Source organism: Sciurus carolinensis, chromosome 2 (assembly GCF_902686445.1).
Source record: "Sciurus carolinensis chromosome 2, mSciCar1.2, whole genome shotgun sequence".
In the NCBI taxonomy this organism is placed as follows: domain Eukaryota; kingdom Metazoa; phylum Chordata; class Mammalia; order Rodentia; family Sciuridae; genus Sciurus; species Sciurus carolinensis.
In genome coordinates this window covers 44969306-44994112 of record NC_062214.1, presented here as the reverse complement: position 1 = coordinate 44994112, position 24807 = coordinate 44969306, and the positions used below count along the sequence as shown (strand labels likewise).

The following is a 24807-nucleotide window of genomic DNA, read 5'->3' as shown; positions in this document are numbered from 1 at the left end:
TCAATACCCAGTACTAAAAACAGAAAAGAAAAAAAATGTAATTTCCATGGACCTTTTGGCCACTGTGAAGGTGTCCCTATAGTCAAGTCCAAGTCCACTTTGACCCTAATGTCATATGGACCAAGCACAAAACAGACTATGGTGACCACAGTGGGGGAAGCTGGCTTTACCAGGAGACTCTCACCCACTCTTCCTCTAGTCCACAAAGAGAACGCTTGGAATTAACCTTCCTCTGGAACTCCAGAAACCACTAGATAGAACATTCCCCCCCTCAAAATTGATGATACCTTTATTGAAAAATGACTTTGTGGTGAAGAACCTGCCACCCAGGCAGACTTCCCACACCTCCTGGTGTGATGCCTGGACAGGTCAGCTACACTTCAGAGGTCACTCTCACTCTCTGCATTCAGAGAGCCACATGCTTTTTGAGCACTTGTTACAAACAGTTGGATCAAAATAGTGTATTGCCTCTTGAAAAAAATTATTACGGGTTTCAGAGAAAAAAGATAAAGACACATCGGCGCTCTTAAATGCCACAGGAAGCATCCTTGAGTGGAGTACAAAGAGACTTGCTTCCAAAACCAAGGTCAGAGGTTCTTCACACTCCACCCTCACCCTCAGAGATCAGGAGGAGACAGGCTGACTGCCCGGAAGGCAGGGGCCTTTCAAACCATAGGCACATTCTCTCTGCCCCAAAGGTGCTCTAGAATGCAAAACAGTGGCATCAAAACCAGAAGAGCTCTCTGAAATCCTTCTGAAGAGTAAAAGAAGAGAATTTGCTTGGAGATTGCTTCTTTGTTATGTGAGAATTTTCAATGAAAAATAGTTTTAATACCTAAGTGTCTTCTAACCCGAGTTACATTGGATTAAATAAGAGAGATGAGTGATTTATAATAACCTGTCACTTCAAGAAATATTTGTCTTAGAATTTGTCCAGCATGTGCAAAGTCCTGGGTTGATCCCAGAAACAAAAATCCTATGTCTGGAAGATTCTGCCTTTTATAGAACCAAAGTCAGAGAAACTATGAAGTCACAGTCAGCATCTTCCATTTTGTACCATTTCAGAATGAAAAACACTGATCAGATAGACTTTTTTATATTCACATCAAGAAATGCTGCCTTAGGTATCAGACTATATTATGTATGTGATCGGAGACTCATTTAAAACATTATTTTAAGAAAGAATAAATACATAAATCCTCTCAAGAACAAGAGTACACTGTCCTATGTGCCCAGGTGTAATTTTTAGCCTTACATTTATTTGATACCTCTTTCCCTCCATCAAAATGCTTGCTGAGTTTGACATAGAATATTTTCTATGAATAGGTCCTACTCGTCAGCTTTTTCCCTGGCGTGGGGTCCCAGGGTTCTGAAAATTGGAGTGTGCTTTTCACTGAGGGTGTGAAGTGGGAAGGGCTTGCTATTATAGATCCTGAAAGGATCTTTTTGACTTCAGAAAATAGCCCAGCCAAGAAAAGCTTTTTTTCCATGAATACTCACAGACTGCATTATGCTCCTCGAATGATAGAGGTGAGTACTTTTGATCAATATTCCCTAAGAAATGGCTACTGGGCTAAGTGTGAGCAGAGGGCCTCAATAACACATCTCCCTCCCTCAAAACCTGCAGAACATCTGCAGCAAACCTCTCACCAATAGATAGAACTGGTGAAACCTGTACATTCATAACATCCTCGTCACCCCATTTTGTCCTCAATGCAGATGGTTGATGATGGGCTCCCTGGAAAGAGTTCTCTCTATAGTCTTCCTCTGGGGAAGTTTTTGTATCTTCATTTCAGGTACAGGTAGAACAAACCTCTGGAAATGTTTGACCCAAAGAGAAGAACAGAATGTCAGGAAGAAAACTCAAAACGAGAGTTTCTGTTAATCAAGGAAGATTTATTACCTAATCATTATGAACTTAATGAAATAGAAAGTATAGATTTGTATGATATTTCAGAGTCTGTACTTTTTTCCTTCAAAAATACAATGATTTGCCCCCATTCCAAATCCACTGTTCCTGAAATTGATAAGCAAGTCATTCAAAAGAATATTCTCTCCAGGAGAAAGCCTTCTTTTCAGATTCATACAGAAAAAGAGAGAGAGAGGGAGAGAGAGAGAGCGCTTTTGCACAGAAAACAGTATCGTACAATACACTTATTCTACAGTGTTCTTTTTAAACTTTAAATATGTCAAGAGAACCAGTTTCTCTAATTATCATGTTAAGTAGTTGCATATTATATTCCTTATTATTATGGCTTAGATATGAGATGTCCCTCAAAAGCTCATAGGAGAGACAATGCAAGAAAGTTTAGAGGTGAAATGATCAGGTTATGAGAGCCTTAACCTAATCGATGCATTAATTCACTTGAATGGATGGATTACCTGGGTGATAACTATATGCAGGTAGGGTGTGGCTGGAGAGTGAGTCACTGGGAGTGTGCCTTTGGGGTACATATTCTGTCTCTAGTGAGCTGAGCTTAGTCTCTCTCTGCTTCCTGATTGTCATGTCCTGAGCTTCTTTCCTCCATCATTCCCTTTGCCATGTTATTCTGCCTCACCTCCAATTCAGAACTGTAGAGTTGGCTATCTATGAACTGAGACATCTGAAATCATGAGCACCAAATAAACTTTTCCTCCTCTAAAATTGTTCTTGTCAGGTCTTTTGGTCTCAGCAACAACAACAAAAAAACCTGACTAAAACACTATTTTTATACCTTAATTTACTCAGTTCACCTCTGGACCTTAAGGTGGTTTCCAATATCTGTTATAACAGTACCTGTAGTGAACACCATTCCATTTATGTTCTGACATGCTGCTGCTTTTATTAAACTAAATTTCCCAAAATGAAATTATTAAGTATTATGGTTTGGATCTGGAATGTCCCTCAAAGCTTTGTTTCCCAACTTGGCACTATTGGGAGGTGATGGGAACTATAAGAGTTGGGGCTTAGTGAGAGGTTTTAGGTAATGGGGCAGAGGGAGGGGTCTATCCTCAGAGGAGACTGTGGGACCTTGATCCCTTTCATGTCTTCTTTTTTCACTTCTCCACCAGGAGGTGAGAGGCTTTTTGCTTTACCATGCATACTCCCCACCATGGTAAGCTGCCTCATCACAGACCCAAAAGTAGTAAGACCAACTAAAACCTCTAAACCATGATCCAAAATAAACCTCTTTTACAAATTAATTTTCTCTGGTATTTTGTTACCATAATAAAAAGCTGACTAACACATTGAATCAGAGAACATATGTAATTAATATGGGCTTAAAATTTGTGCAACCCCAAATTCATATGTCAAACCCTAACCCCCAATGTTATGGAATTAGGAGGTGGGACCTTTGGGAGGTACTTAAGTTTGGATAAGTTCATGAGGATGGGGCCCCATGATAGGATTTGTGCACCCATAAGAAGTGCTATGTGGGGACATAGTGAGAAGGCAGCCTCAAGGAAGCAGGCTATTACTGGAGAACCAAATCCATCTGCTCCTTGCTCTTAAACTTTTCCAACCTTGAAAACTGAAAAATAAATTCTTGTTGGTTAAGCCATCAATCTATTACATTTTGTTATGGTGACTCACGTTAAAACTGCAATTTCAGTCCTAAATAGACTATTTCATCATTTTAGAATTTTATAAACTCGATTTTGGAGTTACGTTTTTAAATCATGAAACTAGAACTCATGTCTTCTGACACTGGTATAAGAGAACTGATTCAATTCCCCAGCAGTTTAAGAAAAAAAAAAAAAATTAAAGGGGTAGGTGGCAATCAGGCAAAGAGCATACTTTCAGCCATGATAAAATGAGGTATTTATTGACCAAAGAAAGTGAGAACTTCTGTTCAGTTTGCCACCTCTGTGACCCATGTTTTTGCTATGAAAACATCCAAAGAATTTCTTGACTTTCAAGAAATTTCTGAAAAACATTAACTAAATGCATCAAAATATGCCATAAAGTCATCTTTTTCTGTCGATTGAAGAGAAACACAATCTGCAGAACCAGAGAGTACTGACCTCAACTTCCAACTGCACACTCCCATGTGGCCTTGAGACTTGAATCTCAAGTATTCTGACTCTTATTTCCTCACCTGTAATTTAAGGCAATAATACTCACTGTGTTAGTCTCAAAGATGGTCCTCAGTGATCAAAACCACTGTTCAGCCAGAATGGAGCAAAACTGATGTGTCTTCCAAGATTAGATCATAGAGGTATTACAGTTTCCACCTTAGTCTCTTGGATGGCTTGCTGTGGGGATAGATGCCATGCTGTGAGACACTCCACCTGTTCTGTGCAGACCAGTGGCCACAGGAGGGAGCAGTCTTGGAAGTGTATCCTCCAACCACATTGGACCTTCATTTGATTGCATCTCTGACTGGCAGCTAACTGTAACTTCCTGAGGAATCCCAAGGTAGAGTGGTTCAGCCAAGCTGCCTCTGAATTCCTGGCATATATAAATAATGAGATATAATAAATGTTTACTGTTGTTCTCAGCTACTAAGTTTTGGGGTAAACTGCTGTAAATGCTTATTAACAAGGACATTGACCTCATGATTATTTTGAAGATTAGCTGAAGCAATATGCAGGAAGTACTTACAAAGACACATTCTAATGGTGGTTTAAAGTCTATGATGGGTGAAATAATTATAAACCCTCTTCCTCTGGATCCAGATCACACCACTTTAGGAAAGAATGCTACAACAGGAACACAGCAACCTGTCTCAGAAGAAGAACCTTGTGTTATAGAGGAAGGCAGTCAACATTCACAGACATTATCTTTCTACACAAATTGATGAATCATAATTTTCATATAGGGTTGATGTGAAAGCCAAATAGAAAAATTCACCTTCAAGTAAACTGAAAGCCAAAGAGTTCTCTAAAAGTATCAGCTATCAGCTGTATTCTGGTTATCTATTGCTACATAATAAATCACCCCCAAAACTTAGTGACTTAACAACAACAACAACTTTTGTGGTTCTAGGAGCAAACAAGTCCAGATGGGCTGTTCTCACCTGGCTCTCTTGAGCAATGTTAGGAGATGGTAGAGGGGGCTGGTGTCATCCCAGGGGCTCATCTGCTCCCCAACATGAGGTCCCTTCTGACCATTGAGATCTCAGCTCAGCCATCAAGGGATCACCTACATGTGACCTCTGTGTATAGCTTGGACTTCCCCACAGTATGGACACTGAGATCCTCAAGACAGACCCTGGTAGAAGGCACATGACCTTTTCTAAACTATTCTCAGAGGTCACACAGTGTCACTTTTGCTGCATTTTAATCAAGTAAACAATCACAAAGGCCCACTCAATTTTAGAGATGAGGACCCAGGGGGTACAGACTTCATAATGGGAGGCAGGTCTAAGAATTTGCACAAATGTTTTAAAACTGGCACCAGGAGGTATTATATTATATAAAATTTAAAATAAAATTCACTTCTAATGTTGAATCTGATTAACATTTTTAAAAATTCAAAACAACAATGATAGTGAATGAGTTCTTACTAGCACTTGACCTGAAGGATTCAATCTCAACAATAGCTCTTGGAGGTATTTAGTTCTAGACAACCAATCCTCTTTAACTAGTTGAAGTAAATATGTTATTTATTAAAGGCTCCTGGCTACCTTGCTTGGGGCCCAGGAAGGCCACAGTCAGACTTTGGGACTAAGAGATCTAGGAACAATACTCCAATTGCCCTACCAGACAATTCCAACTGTAGTTAATTTTATGATGTTGGTCCTTCACCATGGCCACCTCAGAGAGACAAATTCCTCTCTGTCCACCTCACCAGCATTGACTACACTTGACACACCCATCATGTTTCTCTTCTGAGTCCACACCTCATGCACACATTTGATTAGAAGTCAGGCGTCTCTAATCTGAGCTAGGAGGCTAACCTAACTCCTCACAGTTGAATATTGATCTTAATGTTGAGCCCATCTCCACTCCCTTACAGCAGAACCTAGCGGCAAGGGAGGCTGGAAAAGCAAATTTATGTATTCTACTTTGAAAGGCAGGATTCACTGAATGGGAGACTATGTGAGCATAGGAAGGTATTCAAAAGGTGTGGGGCAAACAGAAAGCACAATTACTGTCCACTACAGGTGAGTTCTACCATTTCCTCATTTTATAAACAAGAGAACAGGCAGAGAGAAAATTAGTAAAGTTTCCCAAAGCCATACAGTTCTTAATGGTAGAGACAAAATTACGAAAGAAGGTATTTGTGCTCCAAACCCCCGGCACCTCAAAGCTATAACAGGCTGGGAAAGGAACTTCACACATGAGTTTGCAAAGTCCCACATAGTGGAAGGGAAAGAGAGTGACCTACTGTAGCACCAAAATCCAGTCCTTTGAAACCACAGTGCTCTCATGTTCTTTGAGGCATAAAATTGAATACTTTATTGAAACATTTTCTTAAAAGTTACTCAGCTCTGAGTCTCAGAATTTGGATTTGCATTTGCATTTGGTGCAAAGAATACTTCTGCATCCCTCTGCTGACCTTTGAACCTGTTGTGCTAAGGGATTTTTCTATTCTCTCACTCAAGCTGGTTGCCATGGTTCTGGGATGCCCTGTTAACATGTTTGCAGGTGCAGAATCATAAGTGCTTTCCAAAACCAAGTGCTTTTAGAACCAAACTGGAAAGTAGAGAATCCTATAAAAAGTGGCATGGGAAAACTAGTTCTGAGTGATATTCCCACTGTGTATTGCTTAAAATGCCATCATTCATTTCTCTCCTTTATGCTATGCATCTGCAGCATCTTAAAGCAAAGCAAAAAAAAAAAAAAAATGGTACAGAGTCTACAAATTGGATATTACAAACACATCAGTACTGCTCATTTGCGTTTGCAGATTAGTAGAAGTAAGAGGTTTCTTCAGTGTGTAAGATAGGAGATAACTTGAAATGATGACATACCTTGTTCCTTTTTATCTCACCAAGTGATATTTTCGGTCCATTATCTCAGAATCTAAACACAAATCAGTTGTTTTCATGGCTTGGGAATAGAACCCTATCTGTCCTTAGGCTACCACATCATGCTCCTTACTATGGTTGGTCCCTTGACAAAAGGGTGGAATCAAGACCCTTTTATTTCACTGTCCATTTTAATTCTTCCACTTTGCCTCTCCCACTTTATTTTTTTCTACTTAAACTAGTTTCCTTCTTGATCACATCTAAATGTGCCTAATTACAGCCATGTTGTAGTGCCTTCCATTTCCTCATCTGTTATACAGTAATAATGATCAAAACAACTATATAGAGTAATTGTGAGAATGCAATGTGTAATTCATTTGAAAGCCTTAGACTAGGCAAATAAACTGATATTAGCTGTTTGTATTGTTACAAATCCACCATTAGTTTGGGTTAATTCCCCCTGCCCCGGTTAAGACTCCAACCCATCAACTCTTTCCAGGTCAAATTTATTGTTGGTGGCAATAACTGGGATAACTCAAGTCATTACCAAGACCTCACATTCTAAACCTAGTGCTTATTAAGCATCAATGTGCACACAAACTCTTGGGGATCTTATTAAAATGCAGATTCTGATTTAGCAGGTTCAAGGTGGGGTCTGCAATTCTGCATTTCTGTTTTTTTGCGGGGGCACTGGGAATTGAACTCAGGGGCACTCCACCACTGAGCCACATCCCCAACCCTATTTTGTATTTTATTTAGAGACAAGATCTCACTGAGTTGCTTAGTGCCTCGCTGTTGCTGAGGCTGGCTTTGAACTTGTGATCCTCCTGCCTCAGCCTCCCGAGTTTCTGGGATTACAGTCGTGCACCACCACACCCAGCTGCGATTCTGCATTTCTAACCAGTTCTACATAATCCCAATGCTGCAGGTCTGTGTTTCATACTTTGCATAGCAGAGTTCTGAAAAAAATAGATAATAAAAAAGTACAACACAGGTTGCCTATCAATCTGTTTGTGTGGCTATCAAAGAATACTACAGACTGGGTTATTTATAATGAACAGAAATTTGTTGACTCATGATTCTGGAGGATGAGAAGTCCAAGTTTTAGGGTTTGGTCTCTGGTGAGGATCTTGTTGCATTATTCCATGACTGAAGGCAGAAGAGTAAGAGAGGGCAAATAAGAGAGCAAGAGGGGCCAAGCTCATTTTTATAACACACCCACTTCCTGAAATAACAATACTAATGCATTCACAAGGGCTCTGTCCACAAATGACCCAAACACCTCATTAGGCCTCATCTCCCAACACTTGCATTGGGTATTACATTTCTAACATGTGAACTTGGGGGGGCGCATTTCAAATATAGTTCTGCTATGACTGATAAACTTGTAATACTGCATCAGAAACCTATCGCAGAAAAGAGTTTCAAGTAATAATAGAAACCTCTAATCATAGCTGACATCTCACTGTTGGACATTGATCTAAATGCCCAAATGCTCAAATATTTGCACAATTAAAAGAAGTCAGCAGTTGCCAGGAAATGTATTTGTTGCTATTGAATCAACACTATTTTGAAATGAGTCAATGCTGAATTAAAGTCATCATCTGTCTTGAATTCAATTTTTAAGCTAATGGTTATCAAAATTCCTTGAAATGTTAGACTGAACCATACAAAATTGTTGACATGGAACTTATTTTTACTTATAAAAACTAATTTCCTATGGTCCATCTAAGAGTTGTGATTTCTCTCGATAAGTTAACCATTATGCTGGGAAGAAAGCGTTCCAACCAGGAACAACCTTCCTCTAGATTTCTATGGCCAACTTAATAGGTCAGGATTTGTATTTATTGCCTGAGAGTCATCATAATGGACATGACAAACATGAACAATGTTAATAAAACTTTCTTAGAAACAGTGTTCTACTTTCAGGAAAACTGTTCAACTCTTTTATTTAAGTGATCAGGTGAAAAAACACTACTCTGATGCACTGACACCTGTAAAAATAGTCAAACTCAATTTTGCAATTTTCAAGAATTAAGTGTGCTAGAGTTTACTCAAGACACGACTGAGCATGGCACAGTTTTCATAAGGACCAAGTTTCCATTACCCAGGCAGAAATTTAGGAGATCTGTAATGATGAATTTATTGCCTACTGCATAATGCTGTTGTCAGCAAAGTATTCTATAAAGTTTGACCAAATAGTAAATAGTAAATACTTTAGGTTTGTGAACTATTTGGTCTCTGTCACAACTATGAACTTTGTGGTTACATTAAGAACATTGCCGGGGCTGGGGTTCTGGTTCAGTGATATAGCGCTTAGTACGGGCGAGGTACTGGGTTCGATCCTCAGCACCACATAAAAATAAATAAATAAAATAATCGTGTCCATCTACAACTAAAAAAATTTTTTAATTGTTTTAAAAGTACATCACTGCAGATGCCAAAGCTACTTTCCAATTAAGCTTTATTTACAAGAACAGACTCATAACCAGATTTTTTTCCAGAGGGCCTGAATTTGTCAACCTCTGGTCTAGTTTTCCTGTTATAATGAAAGCTATGGTGAAATAGTGCAAAGAAACAATAATTCTTGAATCCCAGGATGATCTTAGAATGTATGAAATCACAGTTAGAAATATATCAAGGTAGGAATCATGTGCGTATAGGTTTTTTTAGACCTCTCCGATCTGAATTATCAAATTTTTAAGATACAAAGAAAGAGAAACATGGTTTTCTGTGTGATTAACAGAGCGAAAATTTTCTGAAGAAATCTTAATTGTTTAACTGTTTCATTAAAATGGAAAAAAATTGTAAATTGTGCTTGGGAATTTATCAAGATAGTTATGCATAAACCCTCATGAACATAGCAAGGATAATAATTCTGTTTCAAAAGAAGCAATAAATATCTTCTATTCAAAGACACAAGGAGAAAAATACATTCATTTGTGGTGTAAAATATTTGATGAGATCTAACACAATTCTGTTTGAATTTAGGCACCCACAGATTGTGACTTGGCTCATCTCCCTTTGTCTCCCACATTTAGGAATTTGATCATTTTCATGTACACTATGCTTATCAGTTTCTACCCCGCTCTGAATAACAACCTCTTTGTACTGTATTCTAGAATGCTAAAGGCCCCTTTTACATAATACAGTAGATAGACTGCAGTAGAAAAGAGCTACAGTCAATTGGTGTGATAAGCTTTTAAATGGCAATACTAGACACGTGCATTTTAGCCTAAGTCTCCCATTCTTTTCTGCTGTTTGTGGTCGGAGGAAATTGTAGCCTAAATTTTTTTCTCCCACTGGTAGAAAGAGCCCTTCTCTGAAATCCGCCTTCCATGTACTAACACCTTCTAGGTGTCCTATCAGATTCAACACACAATGGCCTCTTGGCTCACTCTGCCCTTCCTATCACTGTCAGGTGTGACCGTCACCTGGCAATAGCGTTTGAGAAGGAAGTATTGCATCAGGGCTCTGGTCCTGCACAACAGAGACAAAGCAGATGTTGCATTCAAATAAAGGGCCTTTTTTGATGAGTGAAAGAGGAGAATACTGAATTAAAATTGAAGTTTCCGGCATTATTGTTCTCCTGATGGGCAATGCTCAGTCTAGTTGTTCAAACCAAATGGAAGCAACAGTGAATGCCTGGATTCCAAGAAAGGGGCCCCATACTGGTAAACTAAATGCAAACGGTGTCAACAAGCTTAATAGACATTGGTGATGCTTCAGGACTTGAATATGACATGCTCGAAACACAGACTCTTAACAACCATGCCTTTGAGTGACTCCTACTGACAGTAAATTTTCAATAGGTTTCATTTCAATTTGGTGAATGTTCTAAGAATGGTTTGCCCTAGTAGTGTGGGCTTATTGCAATGAGCTAAAGAAAAAAAAAAATAAATTGGTACTGATGCTTTGTGTGAAAATGCCACCAAGAAGACCACACAGTACTGAAATCTTCAAAAAAGACAAATATGAATGTGTTCAACCTATAACCCATCTGCTTGCCATATAGAAGCAAGGGTGCATGTCCCAAGTATTCCATTTTCCAGATGCAGCTGAGCAAGCCACAATAAAAGTAGATAGTAGACATATGATGACAGTTGGGGCTTAAGAGATGAAGGGCTGTGTGTTTGGGTAAGTGAAAAATATGTTAACAGACTTCAAATCATATGCTCAAATATGTTCTGGGGTTCTGAGAAGCATATCAGACCTTAATAAAGATGAAACATTTTTAAATTGTAAATCCGTAAGCTAAATTTTTTTTCTCTCTGCTAGCTATAAGAGATCATTTTCCTTCATCCCAAAAGTCCATCACAGGTTCCTTGTTGGTGACACTTTTCATCAGGCTCTGTTGCTTTCAAAAACTAATCTGACCTGTAGTAATTTTCCTCTGCATTTCCTCATAGGGAATGTGTCCAAAGAAACAAGACTCATATGTCTTTGGAAAATCCTCTTGCCTGGGAAATTCTCTGGATGACACCAAAACCCATAGGTAGTTGTTTGCACAGGATAAGGGGTTGCTAAAAATTATTATCAGTTTCCTTAGCAATCTCAGAAGAAGGAAAGAGTTCTCAAGTTCTCTAATGAGAAACAAAGAATCCCCTATTTATGGAAATCATTGAGTAGCTAGGTCTTCTCTAACCCCTCCTTCCTTGGAATTTGATGTACCTGGTCTTGCTGGGAGACATTGACTGATGAAGTTGCCACAGTGACAGACAGAATGAACTCTAGGTTACACAAGTCTCAGGAATTAAATAGCAGCCCTTCAGAGCATGGTCTTCCCACGCTGAGTGCTCAGGAATAGTTCCTTATCCTAGGACCACTAGGTGGGGACATTCGTGTTGACCCCATGACCAAGTCACTTTATGCTACAGAACCACTTCCCACTTTTGACCTTCTCTTTGTGCTGCTGATGTGTTTGTTAGCGACAATAGCTACATCACAACTACAGAGAAATGAGCATACTCACTTTCCCTGTGAATATTGGCCATTAAATGTTACAGTTTGCTCAAAGAGAAACAACTTTCCCCCAAAACATAAAATGTGATGTGACTTGAAGATGCATTTGGCTGCTTGCTTTCTCTTTCACCTGTGTGGGATTTGCAGACTATTGTTTTTGGGTTATGTTGCCAAAATACCTCTCAGATGTTTCCAAAATTTAAGATTAGAATCCTGAGTGTCTCCTTGTGTTCCATGCCTGGTTACCACCTTGTCAATCAAATGGAATCAAGATCCTCACTGTGACCAATACCAATTCAGTAGTTCTCTCACTGAGGGGTTGGGTATTAGGGATTGGACTTAGGGGCACTCAACCACTGAGCAACATCCCCAGCCCTATTTTGTATTTTATTTAGAGACAGGGTCTCACTGAGTTGCTTAGTGCCTCACTTTTTCCTGAGGCTGGCTTTGAACTCACAATCCTTCTGCCTCAGCCTCCTGAGCTGCTGGGATTATAGGCGTGTGCCACCATGCTTGACTCACTGGTGCTTTTGACTATTTTTGTGTTCCTCTTAATAACTCAATTTCCTTCTTATCTTTCCCTAAATTTCATAGCTTGTACCTTTACATCAGAAGTTTCTCTAGTGTGATCATCCAAAAAAATTGTAACTTATCTTGACCCAGTAGCAACCTAACTGGGTGATATATCACCCCATATGCTAGGACCTAGGTGCCAGAAAACTTCTCTACAGGACCCAATGTTCCTTCTGCAAAAAGATAGTAAGTCTTGCTCAGAATAAGCCTGACACATGCCAGTGGATTCATAAGTAATCAATCCTAAGTGCCACATGGAACATTCCTGACAAAGGGATTCTCCCCTGTCTATGTAAAGAACAACAGATCAGAGGATCTGATCACTCCACCTTTCATTTCAGTCTTGAGAATCTTCCTTAGATGTCCCACAACAGTTCACAAATCCCCTCAGGGCATCTACCAGGGGCATTAACTCTGGTTTACAGATGAAAAGTTTTAACCTCTATAGGAAACTAAGTAACTTGACTCAAAAATGCTCCTGCCCAACCCTTAGTTGAGACTATTTTTCTCTTTTGCAAGACAGTTGAAACAGAAAGAATTCCTACAATGTATCTATTTACTAGGATGGTTAAGGTCCCATCCAAGGGGATGGAACAGGTCAGTTGGTGGTAGGAGAAGGCCACTTGGCTCCAGTACTGGCAGCAGAGCAAACAGAGGCAGATGAAAAATGCTCTGCCCACATCAGCAGCATCCATTTGTGACTGGTGTTGCCCTGTCCAAATGTGGGTACCCAGGTCTTTGCAAGTCACCCATGTGCACTGCTGGAGTCCAGCCAGCCTCCTCCCACTTTGAGCCCAGGATGAGCCCCATCAACTGAAAGACATAATCACCCTGTCCATGGTGCTACACAGGAAGAGGGCATGCCTGCTCATCTCTGGGCAAGCTCATCCCAGGTCAAATATTTCCAGTTCAGCGTTCCTTCTCCTGAAGGAGCTCCAGCCTCTCCAGACCTCCAGGGAAGGCACAGCCAGCAACAGGCAGGAAACATGTCTCAAGAGGACACCATCAACCCTGAAGAAAGGGGTATTCAGTGTGTCTTATAGCTGCTTCAGCCACAGGTTCACTTTGGAACCAAAGGAGTATAGAACATTCTTTTGCTTTTTATCCTACATTTGTATGGGAAAAGAGAAGTGGAGTGGCATTGGCAAAAATCAACACCCTTCCTTTATTTGTTCCCTCTTTCAGCTCCTCCCTCCTTCGCTGTGTTGCTTTTCTTGATCCCTACCATGTCCCCACCAAGCCCTTGCCATGGGGTGGGGTGGGAGTCATGTCTTTTGACTTGATTTTTTATAATAGAAATTATAAATTTATTATCCTGGGAAGCATGAAAAAGAGATAATCTGATTTCCTTTCTGTGAATATTATAACACATATTGGATTACTTTGAAATAAATTGAGCACATTTTTCTTCTTCTACACTGTTTAGTCAACCTCAATGTACTGCATGGAATATGTACAGTTTCACTTGATATCTCACATAAATGAAATTTTGGCTTTCATTTTAGAAAAGGTATAATTTGGTTAACTGAAAAAAATTTTTCACAATGGGCCAAGGAGCATGTTTGTGAACATCTTAATTTAACTTCATAAAGATGGATTTTAGGTGAATTCATGCTTTTTGATCATGGACAAGAAAAAACACTGAGTCCAGTACATATGAGAAGACACCACTCCTGTTTCCAGGTCTGGATCTTTGTTGTGACCAAACCTCATGTTTTTAAGAAAACTATTTATTGCCACAGAACATATACACTGACCCCAAGTTTGGGGGATATTTTTAAATGTAGTATCATTCAGGGAGAATATTTTTAAAACTTCCATATTATTATTGCTGGGGGAGAGAGAACAGCTATTAGTCCACAGATTTGAGATTGTATTTCATTCCACATTTTTAGGATGCTGTAAATGCTGTGCCTTTATATTGTGACTGCCCTGAGTTTTCATCTTTCCTTATTTGCCAAATTGGTAAAATATGTAGTCCTCAGAGATGAAAGGTGACTGGAAATTTCTTTTGGAGACAGTTTACCTGTAGGTTTCTCCTTCATTCTCTGTTACTTGAGTCTGTTTGGAGATCTTCACAAAGGGAGGAATATTCAATGTTCCTGCTAGCCAAACCTCTTACTAACCCTTCTTCCCCACATAACTTTAGGCTCAGAATCAGAAAATAATCCCTTTCCTCAATATTTCCTTTCAATTTCCTCATGGACTTCCCAGCTACTCTTTGGGGATCCCTTTACCGTATAGATTTCTAAAAATCTTAAGGCAAATACTAGAAGATTTAGCAGGAAAAAGCAAAAACACACAAAAGGGAATGTACAATCGTGATGTTCAGCATAACTCTTTAATCAAATGTTTCAAAGAGATGAAAACTCAAAATATTCACTGGTGAGTATCAGAATTGTTCTTCTGAGAGCTGAATGACACATAACGGAGAACACTGTAATTACCTGTTATTAAATTTAATACCCCAAACAGATGGTGTTCCACTTTCCCCTCAAAATAGAATGCTTACCTGATTGGAAAATTATTTCAGAGCCCTACTCCAAACCCAGTTGCTTAACTTCTGTTACACCCACATATGAAATTGGTTTACTTCCCTTACTTTGGTAATCTAACCATAAAATTGTTTCTTCTTTCTTTTAATTGATCTTTAAGGAACAAAAACTTTAATTTTTTGAGGAATTGCTATTACCGTGAGCCCCAAATTATAGGGGAGTGAAAGATTTGATAAATAAAAGTGGTGTGTCTACATCCCCTTGGCGAAAAGTGTAGATTTTTATGGTAATTTACCTAGATTTCTTGGGAAGGATGCCGATGACCTTCATTCTAACTCAGCCTCCAGCACAAATTTAAGTACTCCCAACCAGCCTTCAGTTCCAGTGTTTCTGAGACTATACCGCCCAACCACCAGAAAGGCAGAATCCATAAGTTTAGGCTTGGCTCTAAAAAGCCACAACTCTAGTGATACTGGTTTTCTTCTTCTGAATAATAAATTAATAAAGACAGCTTTTAAGAAATAAATCATCAGAAGCTCTATTTTAAATCCTTGCTGAAACCATGTGACTCAGAAATAAGTCAACCATACTTTGACTTTGAAAATATTTTATTTGAATAGTAAATATTTATACAGTTGAAACAGTTCTATTGAAGCTTTCTATAAATAGCTAACAATTAAGAAAATAATGTATGTAGAAAAGAGATTGCATTTAAAAGTAAGAGCTGTCAGTTGTACAAGGGCCTCAGGGGCCCTCCAAGCAGAATAAAGTGGTAGGTTGTCTGTAATTCCCTCAGATAGGTATAAAAGTTAAAACTTTTAGCAGATCCCTTTAGAAAAGAGGCTCTCTTCTAAAATGCACAGTGAAATGTCAAGAGTGGCAGGGGGAAAAAGCACACCCCCCAAAAAAGAATCTGCAACCAAATAATATCATAATCTTCATAATATAAATAAATAAAGAATAAATAACAATTACTCATAAATCAACATATACATTTAGAGGGAACTCAAAGTCCTACCTCAACAAAGATGATCAAACCAAAAAGTCTCACGTGAAATATTGAGGCAGTTACTACAGCATCTTGTGAAAATTCCCTTCCCTCCCCCTCAAAACAATCCCAAACAGACAATGGTTCAAGGCATTTGTGGCTATACTAAAGAAAACTCTTTTTAAGCAATTTGATTTGTTCACATACAAAAAGGTAAAGCCAGACTCCAGCAGTTCACAAGCCATAATAAAGCTAATCGTGTGGGAAGTTCAATTTACAGCCTGTGAAATATAAAGGCATTTATTCCTCAAGATTCACCCAAAACAACCCGTACGCTACATACATAGAGAGCAGAGATTGGTAGGCGAGAGCAAACTGCATTTCTAGACCATGAACACAGAATACTAGCAAGAAAAACAGCTTCACCTCCTCCAAGCGGAGGCTTCCAACCACAAGACAAACGCGTACAGCTTTTCTCCCTTGTACAGAGATTGACTCCTGTTGCGCCTTGAGGGTGGGGGGGGGGGATACAACGTAAAGTCGGGGGAAGGGGTCCAAAAGGAGTCACAACGAGAGGACCGGGGTTACCGTCACGCCACACCGAGGGAAGCGAAGACGACACTTTCACCCGGGGGTGAGGGCGCCCCCAGCGCAGACACTGGGTCTGGGTGTGCAGGGTGCGCTCTCTTTTGTGGGTCTCCAAGCAAAGGCACAGTTCTGGGGGCCAGGATGGAGGACGCGCTCTAGCAGGCTGGACGCACCGGCACCTGCAGGAGAATCACCTGTCTGTTCTCGGAAGGGTGGCACTTGTTGATGTGCCGCGTAAGGCCCGGCGAACTGTAGAAGGTGGCCGGGCAGTACTTGCAGGGGAACACCTGGGCAGCGTGCAGCAGGCGCAGGTGGCGCTCCTGGGCGCCTTTGCTGGGGAAGGTCTCCCCGCACACTGGGCACAGGTGGCACTCGGCGGATGCACTCAGGCCCAGCACGCTGGCTGCCTCGCCATCGCCTGCTGCCTCCTGGGGAGCCTTCTCCTCCGGCCCCGGGTACAAGGCCAGTAGGTCCTCAGCCGGGGGCGCTGGCGGTGCGCTCTTGGCCTGCAGCGCCTGGTGGTGCGCCAGCAGGTGCTTGCGTAGATAGGCCTGGCGGCGGAACTTCTTGGAGCAGTGGTGGCACTCGTAGAGCCCGTCCTCGGAGCCCGACTCGGAAACGCCGCCCGGGCTAGGCGTGTCCCGGTCGCTGCCGCCGCCGTTAGCCTCCCGCGTTTCAGCCCTGGCCGTAGCTTCGGGTTCTGGCGCTCGGGTGGTAGCAGGCGCTGGCCTCGGTTTGTGCCAGCGGCGGTGTGAGGCCAGGTTGGCCGGGCAGCTGAAGACCTTGGCGCACTCGGGGCAGCGGTACTCCACGCGCACGATGCGCGAGCACTTGTGCTGCGCCAGCGCGAACGGGTCGGCGTACTCCTCTTTGCACAGCTGGCAGATGAACTCGCCCAGGGGCCGTGCCGCGCCTCCCGCACGACCCCGCGGTGCCTCCACTGGACCCTCCTTGATCTTGAGACCCAGCACCGGCGAAGTGGTCACCTCGTCCTCGAAGTGAAGCTTACGAATGGCCTTGGGTTTCTTGGCTCCTGGGGCCTTGGCTGCCTTGGCTGGCGGTTCCGTGGCGACGGCGGCGGGGGGCGCAGGTCGCTTGCCCGGAGGTCGCAGGGCGGCAGAGGGGGGCAACGGGGCCCGGGGCCCGGGCCCCGAGCCGCCTCCGCACCTGCCGAGAAAGCCGTGCCCATCTTGAGCTCGGCTGGCGCGAAGAGGAGCGCATCGCCGCCGCAGGTGCCGCCACCTCCCGCGCCGTTCGCGCCGCCACCGCCTACCCCTCCGAGCAGCGCGGTAGGCGTGGGGAAGGACTCCGCAGAGACCGGCGAGCCAAGGTTGAAGCTGCGCTCGAAGTACTTGTGCTTCTCGTGCTCGCGGCTCACCGGCCTCGTGGGGCTGTAGAGCGGCGCCGGGTGCGCGGCCTCGGGGTTTCCGAAGTGCGCGGCCCGCGGGCCAGGCGGGGGTGGCGGCGGGCCCGGCGCGCAGGCGAGAGCGGCGGCGAGCGCCGCATGGGCGCGCTCGGTGGGTGGCGGTGGCGGAGGCAGCGGGCCCGGCCCGGGGCTTGGCACCGGGGGCTCGGCACGGGCGCCCCCACAGCCTGGCGAGAGCAGCAGCGCGCGATCGCCGTCCTCGCAGCCGCGGACCCGGTAGGACACGGGCGTGGACTTCTTGCTGCGCTTCACCAGGAAGCCGCGGGGCATGTTGGCTCGGCGCGAGGGCAAGGCACTGGCTCGGTCCCACCTCCACGCTCGGCCCCAGCGGCCCTCAGTGTCCCCGACCCATTGCACAGGAGCGGTGGCTGCAGGACTCGCGTGGCGCCGGCAGCGGATCTGCCCCGCTCTGCGCCCTGCACGCGCGTTCCTGTCCCTGGGTCCGGGAGCCGCTCCCTTTTAACGGGGGGAGGGGGCCATTGTTCTCGCCTCCCGCTTCCCCCAGAGCCAATCAGCGCGTCCGCAGCTCCTCCGCCTGGTAGGATGGGAGGGCGACGGAGCGGCAAAAAGGGGGCCGGGACTCGGGGGTCGCCCGGTAGGTGCGGCAGATGTACCTGAGGGCGCGGGGCCCCAGTGCGCGCCCCTCTGCCGCCCCGCCCGGCGCCGCCGCCCGGCCTGGCCCAGGCACACGCCCGGCCCCGCCTCCCTTCACGGTCTGCTGCTCCTCTATGGGGAGGCGCACGTGCCTGGGCTTTGTGTCTCTCCTCCGGGGGGCGCGGAGCCGCCAAATGGGCCCGTCCATCAGCACGACAATGCACGCCCCCCTCCCGCGCGGGGATTACCCGCGGGTCGCGAGCAAAATAGCAACAAAGGAGAAGAATAGCCCCAAATATGTCAGGAGGGTTCAATCCGCGAGCCTGAGCCGAGGGGGAAGTTGTGCGCGTTGATTGGGTGGGGGCGGGGGTGAGCAAAAGCAGGCGCAGGGGAGATCTAAGTGAGGCTGCTGGGGCAGGAGAGTGGCCGGGAACCCCGCGTGGTAGTTTGGAAATTACCGAGAAAGAAAGATAGCTGTAAAATCCCCGGAGGCCCACAGCACCCGCCCGTGCCTTGGAAGGATAGGCCGCGGGACTCCGGGGTTCCGAGTATGGATATAAGATCTGACCTCCTGGTTACAGCTGAAGGTGGCATTTGTGCTTGCAGCCTCCACGGGGTTCCAGGCCTCGTAAAGGTTTCTTTTGAGTTTGAGAAACAGTTGGCACAACACTTCTTCAATCGTCAGCAGACCGGGACTGGAGCGGGGATGGGGGCGGGCTGGGTAGGGTTTAAAAAAGAAAAAAAATGTCCCACTTGAATTTCTTAACTTTTTTTTGTAAATTCTCGGAGGCTCTGGGATTTACAACCGTGCAGGTGCCGGGCCGGCCTACTTCCAACCTCCGTGCCTTCCAGCGCTGGGTTAATCCATGTTGAGTTGGCCAAAGCCCGAAACTGGCGGTCCGCGTCGTGTAGCTCAGTGAAGTTGGTTTCTGCCCTCCCCGCGCGGTCTCATGCATTTTCATTCTGAGCGGGCATTTTGTCTGCCGGTTGACATCAGATGCTAAATCAAGGGCTCTAATCAAGGCGCTGCGGAATAAAGGGGCCGCCTGTCTAGGCGCGGGCCCCCCCCCCGGAGCCGTGCCCCCTTCACCTTTGTGAAGGAAATTAACCTCCCGCTATTGAGCGCCGGTCGCGGCCAATCTGGACGCAAAAGAGACGCGTGCTGCCGCCGGGGGGAGGGGGGCAATCTGTCCTCTGAGGCAGGCTGTGGCCTCAGAGAGGACAAGCCGCTTCTTCGGTGCCACCAGGAAAAGACAACAGCAAAGGACCCCCACCCCCGCCCTCATGGCGCCGCCCGGTTTGGACCCAGACCGGGCCGCCTGTCTCCCCTTCCTCTTCCCAGCCCAAGCGCCAAGGAAACACAAAAGATAGAATCTCCGGGGGACTGGAGCAGAACCCCACGAGTGCGTCGGGGCTCTGATCGTTCGTCACCGGTGAACAAATAGCAAAGCCACATAAAATGTCATGTTGTAAAGAAAATGTCACTTTATTAAAAGAAAAGGAAACACATTTTTCAGCAAAGCTGTGTACACCCAGATTTTGCTGAGTTTTGCGTATGCTTAATTCCACTGAAGGTATTTAATTGTTTTGGATTTTCCCTCTGAAAATACCCTGGCGTGGAAATTATACTTATTTTTTCAGTAAAATTCATGTGAATAATAAGTTGTGATGGGGATAGTTGTTAGGGTCAGTTAATTAGAGTCTAGCCAAGGGGATTGATGATTTTATATTTACAATTTCTTTTACCCTACACGTTGAAAAGAGAAAACATAAAATGAATATGTTTTTGAAAGATCACACCCTCGTTTTAAAGCTAGCTGTGATGAATCCTAGTCCTAAAAAAAGTTAGAAATCATAAAATGAATTCAAAATTTATGAATGTTTCAGTCTAAAAAGTAACTGATGTTATTTCCTTGCTCTTTTGAACGCTGATTAATACCGCTGATGAAATTAGAAGTGGAGAAGGGATTCCGAGACAGCTTTGGCCAATTTTATTTTCTAATCACGAATCCCATCTGGGTTGTGGAATAATAGGGCGGGGGCTCCGCCGGCCATCCCCAACTTAACTGAGGGATGTTTGGTTTTGCATATATAACACTCCTTTCATTCAACAGATAACAAGGGGAATTAGTCACCTAGAGAATCCTTAAAAAATAACAACAGCCATAATTGTAAAGACGGTGTGTGTGTGGGGGGGGGGGACTGCCACCACAATAAAAAAATCAAAATAAAATCTCTGCCTGAGGGAATCCAAACTGGGCTCTGAATTTATTCAAGAAAATCCATTGAACGCTATTGAGATACTGAGATTCAATAGATTCGTTTCTTTCTCTTTATTCGTGGCTTCTAGTCTTGCCAGCGGAAATGAAATCAGCTTTCAGACGGTAAGTCAAAATAAATGGAAACTTGAAAGGTACAACTATACGAAACTAATTTCATAAACCAGGACTGAGAAAGAATTAGGCTGTGCGCGCGCACGCACACACCAGCAACCTTCAAGCAGGTGCAGCAGTGCACCGAGTCGTGAATCTCCGCCGCCTTCTGTGTGATTTTCTCAGAATCTTCGCGCCCGCAGGGATGGGGACATCGGGTCATGATATTTGTCTTCCTCTAGGAAGAGCAAAGCGCCACCACACTGGGCTCCTGCGGCCTGCCTTTGCGCACAGCGAGTAGGGCCGCGCGGGAGTTCGGTTGGGGAAAACCCTGAGCGTTGATTTGCCCGCCTCAAGGGGGGATTCCTAGGAGTCGGTGAGTAGAAGGTTCCAACGTAGGGCACCCAAGTGGTTCTTTCCAGGCGACTCCTCTCTTTCTTGCAGAGTCCTGGCCAGGGCGTGGGAAAAATCCTGGGGCCTCTTCGCTTATTCCTTGCAGATCCCAGTGTGGGTTCTTCCTCCGACAGCTGAGGAAACCTCAGCTTGGAGGCTGCTGGCCCTCCAAACTCCGTTCGGTGGTGCAGATTGCCGTCGGGGCGCGCGCCAGGGTAAACTGTGACCCACAGCTCTGCTCCGAGTCTAAGTTGAGGCTCCAGGGAGTTTTTAGAAAGCGCTAATCTTGGAAATAAGTGCGGATGCTGGAAATTTCGCCGGAGGAATGAGTTCCTTGGGATGTTGAGTAGTATAGGCAGCCCTTGAACCCATAGGAGAAGACCGGCTGGACAGCAGTCTCACCCCCACGCAGGGACTGCGTTTGAAGACGCTAGGGGGGAGTTGTTAGGGTGTCTCCCGCCATTCTCTGCAGACTCCTCTCCTGACTTCACAGAAGCCCCCCACGCACAGCTCTTGGTCTCCAGGAGCCATGACCCTGCTGGAACAGTGCGTTACCGCCCCCAGTGCCCGCCGCCTGGTCCCGGAGGGTCCCGCGCCCCAGTGGTGAGCGCCGGACCCGAGACCTGGAGAGGCTTTGTGTTTGCAGGAATGAGGGGTTGCTGTGTCAGTCCCGGGGGCACGCGAGAGACACGCGCAGCCCTCCCGCCGGCCGCCCCACCCGGCCGGGTCCGGCCTCCGGGCACCTTCCGGGGCCCCCGCCCGCAGGCCGTTGCCTTTGTTTGGCACATTAGCATAAAGCTGCCATGGAACCTCCCGTTCAAATAATTCCACACAAAAGGAGAGTGCATGAAAGAGCGAACAAGGGAGAATCCGTGAGGCTGCGCCGTCGGCCGGGCGCGGGGAGGGACCGCGTTCAAGTATTTCCCTCCCCTCGAATTTCAAGTGCCCCCTGGCAATCTGCTGTGCGCCCATTATTCGACAGGGGCCCGACGGGGTGGCTGGCCGCCTCTTTTATGCTCCCGAGTGTGCCGTCGGGGCCACTGCACGCTCCCTGAAGTGCCCTTAGGGCTGTTTGTTTTTGCCTCGGGTGGGACTGTCCAGGCTGAGGAGGGAGGAGGGTCGGATAGAAGGGGCGCGGGCCGGGCGACCGGAAGGGTAGTGCAAAAGCGGGCAAAGGCAAAGTCAGAGAACAAAGTCAGAGGGACAGTCCATAACCAGAGAAGTTGATCGAGAGCTGCCCGGGACAACACTGACCCCACTGAGATGACATTGAACGTGGGACTCAAAAGAAATCTGTGTCCACCTGTAACGTGACAGGTCGCGAGCTTTGCGCTGTTCTGTTTCGGATCATGAACCAAGAAGTGTGAAAGGCCGCGGCGGGCCCAATCACACGTCCACCTTCTGGAGGCGCAGTCAGGGGCACTTTTTGCCTTGGTCTGGGTTCCTGTCCTTGGGTTTAGGGTGTTTGTTCCTTCTTCTAGCATCACCGTTTCGTTTTTTCTTCTCTGTCGCTCTTCTTTTCTCATCTCTGTTCCGATCCCATTCTCTCTTTCCTCTCTCTTTTTCACCTCCTCTGGTCTCTCTGTCATCCCCGTCTCGTCCCTTCTTTCTTTCCCCATCTCTTTCTCCCCATCCCGTTCCACCCCTCACACCCTCCTTCTCTCTCTTCCCATCTCTTCCACTCGTCTTTCTTCCTGTTTACTCCCTCACTTCCAGTCTCTCCTACCCTGACTCTCCCTCTCCCTCTTTCTACCAAGTCTTGCCCTCTTTTCTCATGTTTCTTCTCTGCCCCTTCTGTTTCTCCCTTCACCTCTCTGTCTTCTCTTTCTCTTACCCTCCATCCTCCCTCTCCCTCTCAGTCTTCTCCCCAACCTTACCCCCCCCACTTTCTCCCTTTTACTCCCCCCTCCCCCCCCCCCCACAGGCCAATGTGTGTTATTTTATTTGTCTAGAGAGAGCCTATTTGTTCAGCGATGTGTGGCCTCCTGGTCGCCTGCTTTAATGGGGGACGCGGAGGCTTGGTTTCTGGAAGCATTAGCATACAGCTGCCGGGCTCCGTGCCCCATTCCCGGCTTGTACTTTATCCCAGCCTTATCATCACTTCTTCTCTCAACCAGAAAACAATCAACAGCTCCTCTCACACAGCGACTTTCCAGCTCCTCTCCCTGTTTCTTGGCTAACACTGGCTCACTCCATGCGTTCTAACACACACACACACACACACACACACACACACACAAAGGGTAAATATTGATCGGATTTTTTTAATACCCCACGCAATTTCCTTTCCTCTCTCACTTCTTTTATTTTTCTTTGCCTCCTTGTGTTATTTTAGTCTAATAAAGCCAGAAGGACCCATTTTTGGAAAGGAGGTGGCTACACTTGAAAACTGACATCTGTCAGGTCATTAGAGGCATTGGATAGGGTATGTGATGTGAGAGGATATGACTTTGGAAAATTAACTTTGCTATTTTCTTGGCAATATTCTTTGCTTTAAAATGCAAAATTTCTAACTCAGGTGGAGAACCCAAGATATTCCCAGCTCAACAGCAAACGCTGAAACACACAGTGACTTCAAGCGTTCATCTGCCTCTACAGAATTTATGTCCTATGCACACCCAGAGAAGTCCAAACATTGGTCTTTTGGAAGCCCTTTCATTTGTCAGGCTTTATCATCGCTTTATTCTGCCCTTAAAATAATCAGCTTCAAGCAATGACCAATGATTCTTAATTCTTCTTTTATACTTAGGAAACTTGTTCTTCAGTGGTAAAGCTCTTAGGTCTACACATTAGATTCAGGAAATTATTTCATATATATGCTACATTTCCTAGATTCAGGAAATTACTTTCTAAGAAAGGGACAAGGATTCAGATATGTCCTTCAGAACACTTAGTAGGCTAAAGTATGTTTTAGATATTTTCAAATATGTCATGATGCATTTGGAGATTCTTTCCAAAAAGCAGCAGAGGAAAACTGTTATCAAATTTATGCATGATTTGGTACTAAGGTTGACATTGTCATTTGGGGTCATTTATATGCAACTAGAGGCTTTATCATGGTAATAGTTGGTCACAGAAGTTATAACTGTTGATCCTCTAACTGAAGTTGTTCTGTTAATCTTCATCCCAGCATCCCAGGGCCTGTCACAGAAACTTGCTCCATTTGCTGATGAGTTTGACCCAGGTCCTCTCAGGGGAAAGAAACTAGGGAGGAGAGTTGCCTCAGCTGACTCATTCTCCAGTCCCTGAAATATGGTTCCACGTGTGTTGGTTCTCAATTCTGAGGAGTGAACCAGGAGCAATTGTTTCCCATTCAAGTTACACAGTTTGTACCATATGGCCAATGCTGGGTCCTCCCCCAAAATGACCCATGCATTTGTGTAAAATTTACGTGTGAAGGAATTAATGGCATTTATTGCTTGCTTTTGCTTGCCTTAAAAAAATCAGATTCCAGTGTTCTGGAACAATTTTGTTTTTTTGAGAAGTATCAGTTTTCAAAATAATTAAGTGGTTTGCAGTA

General features: G+C 44.8%; 1 protein-coding gene across 1 annotated transcript; it reads right to left on the bottom strand.

The window, feature by feature from the left end:
- Positions 1 to 15551: 15551 nt before the first annotated feature.
- Insm1 (INSM transcriptional repressor 1) lies at positions 15552 to 18289 on the bottom strand. Its single transcript, XM_047541159.1, is given in 2 exon segments — positions 15552 to 17637; positions 17640 to 18289. Coding segments are annotated over 2 exon segments (1539 nt in total). The 5' UTR covers positions 18199 to 18289; the 3' UTR covers positions 15552 to 16657.
- Between the last annotated feature and the right edge of the window lie 6518 nt (positions 18290 to 24807).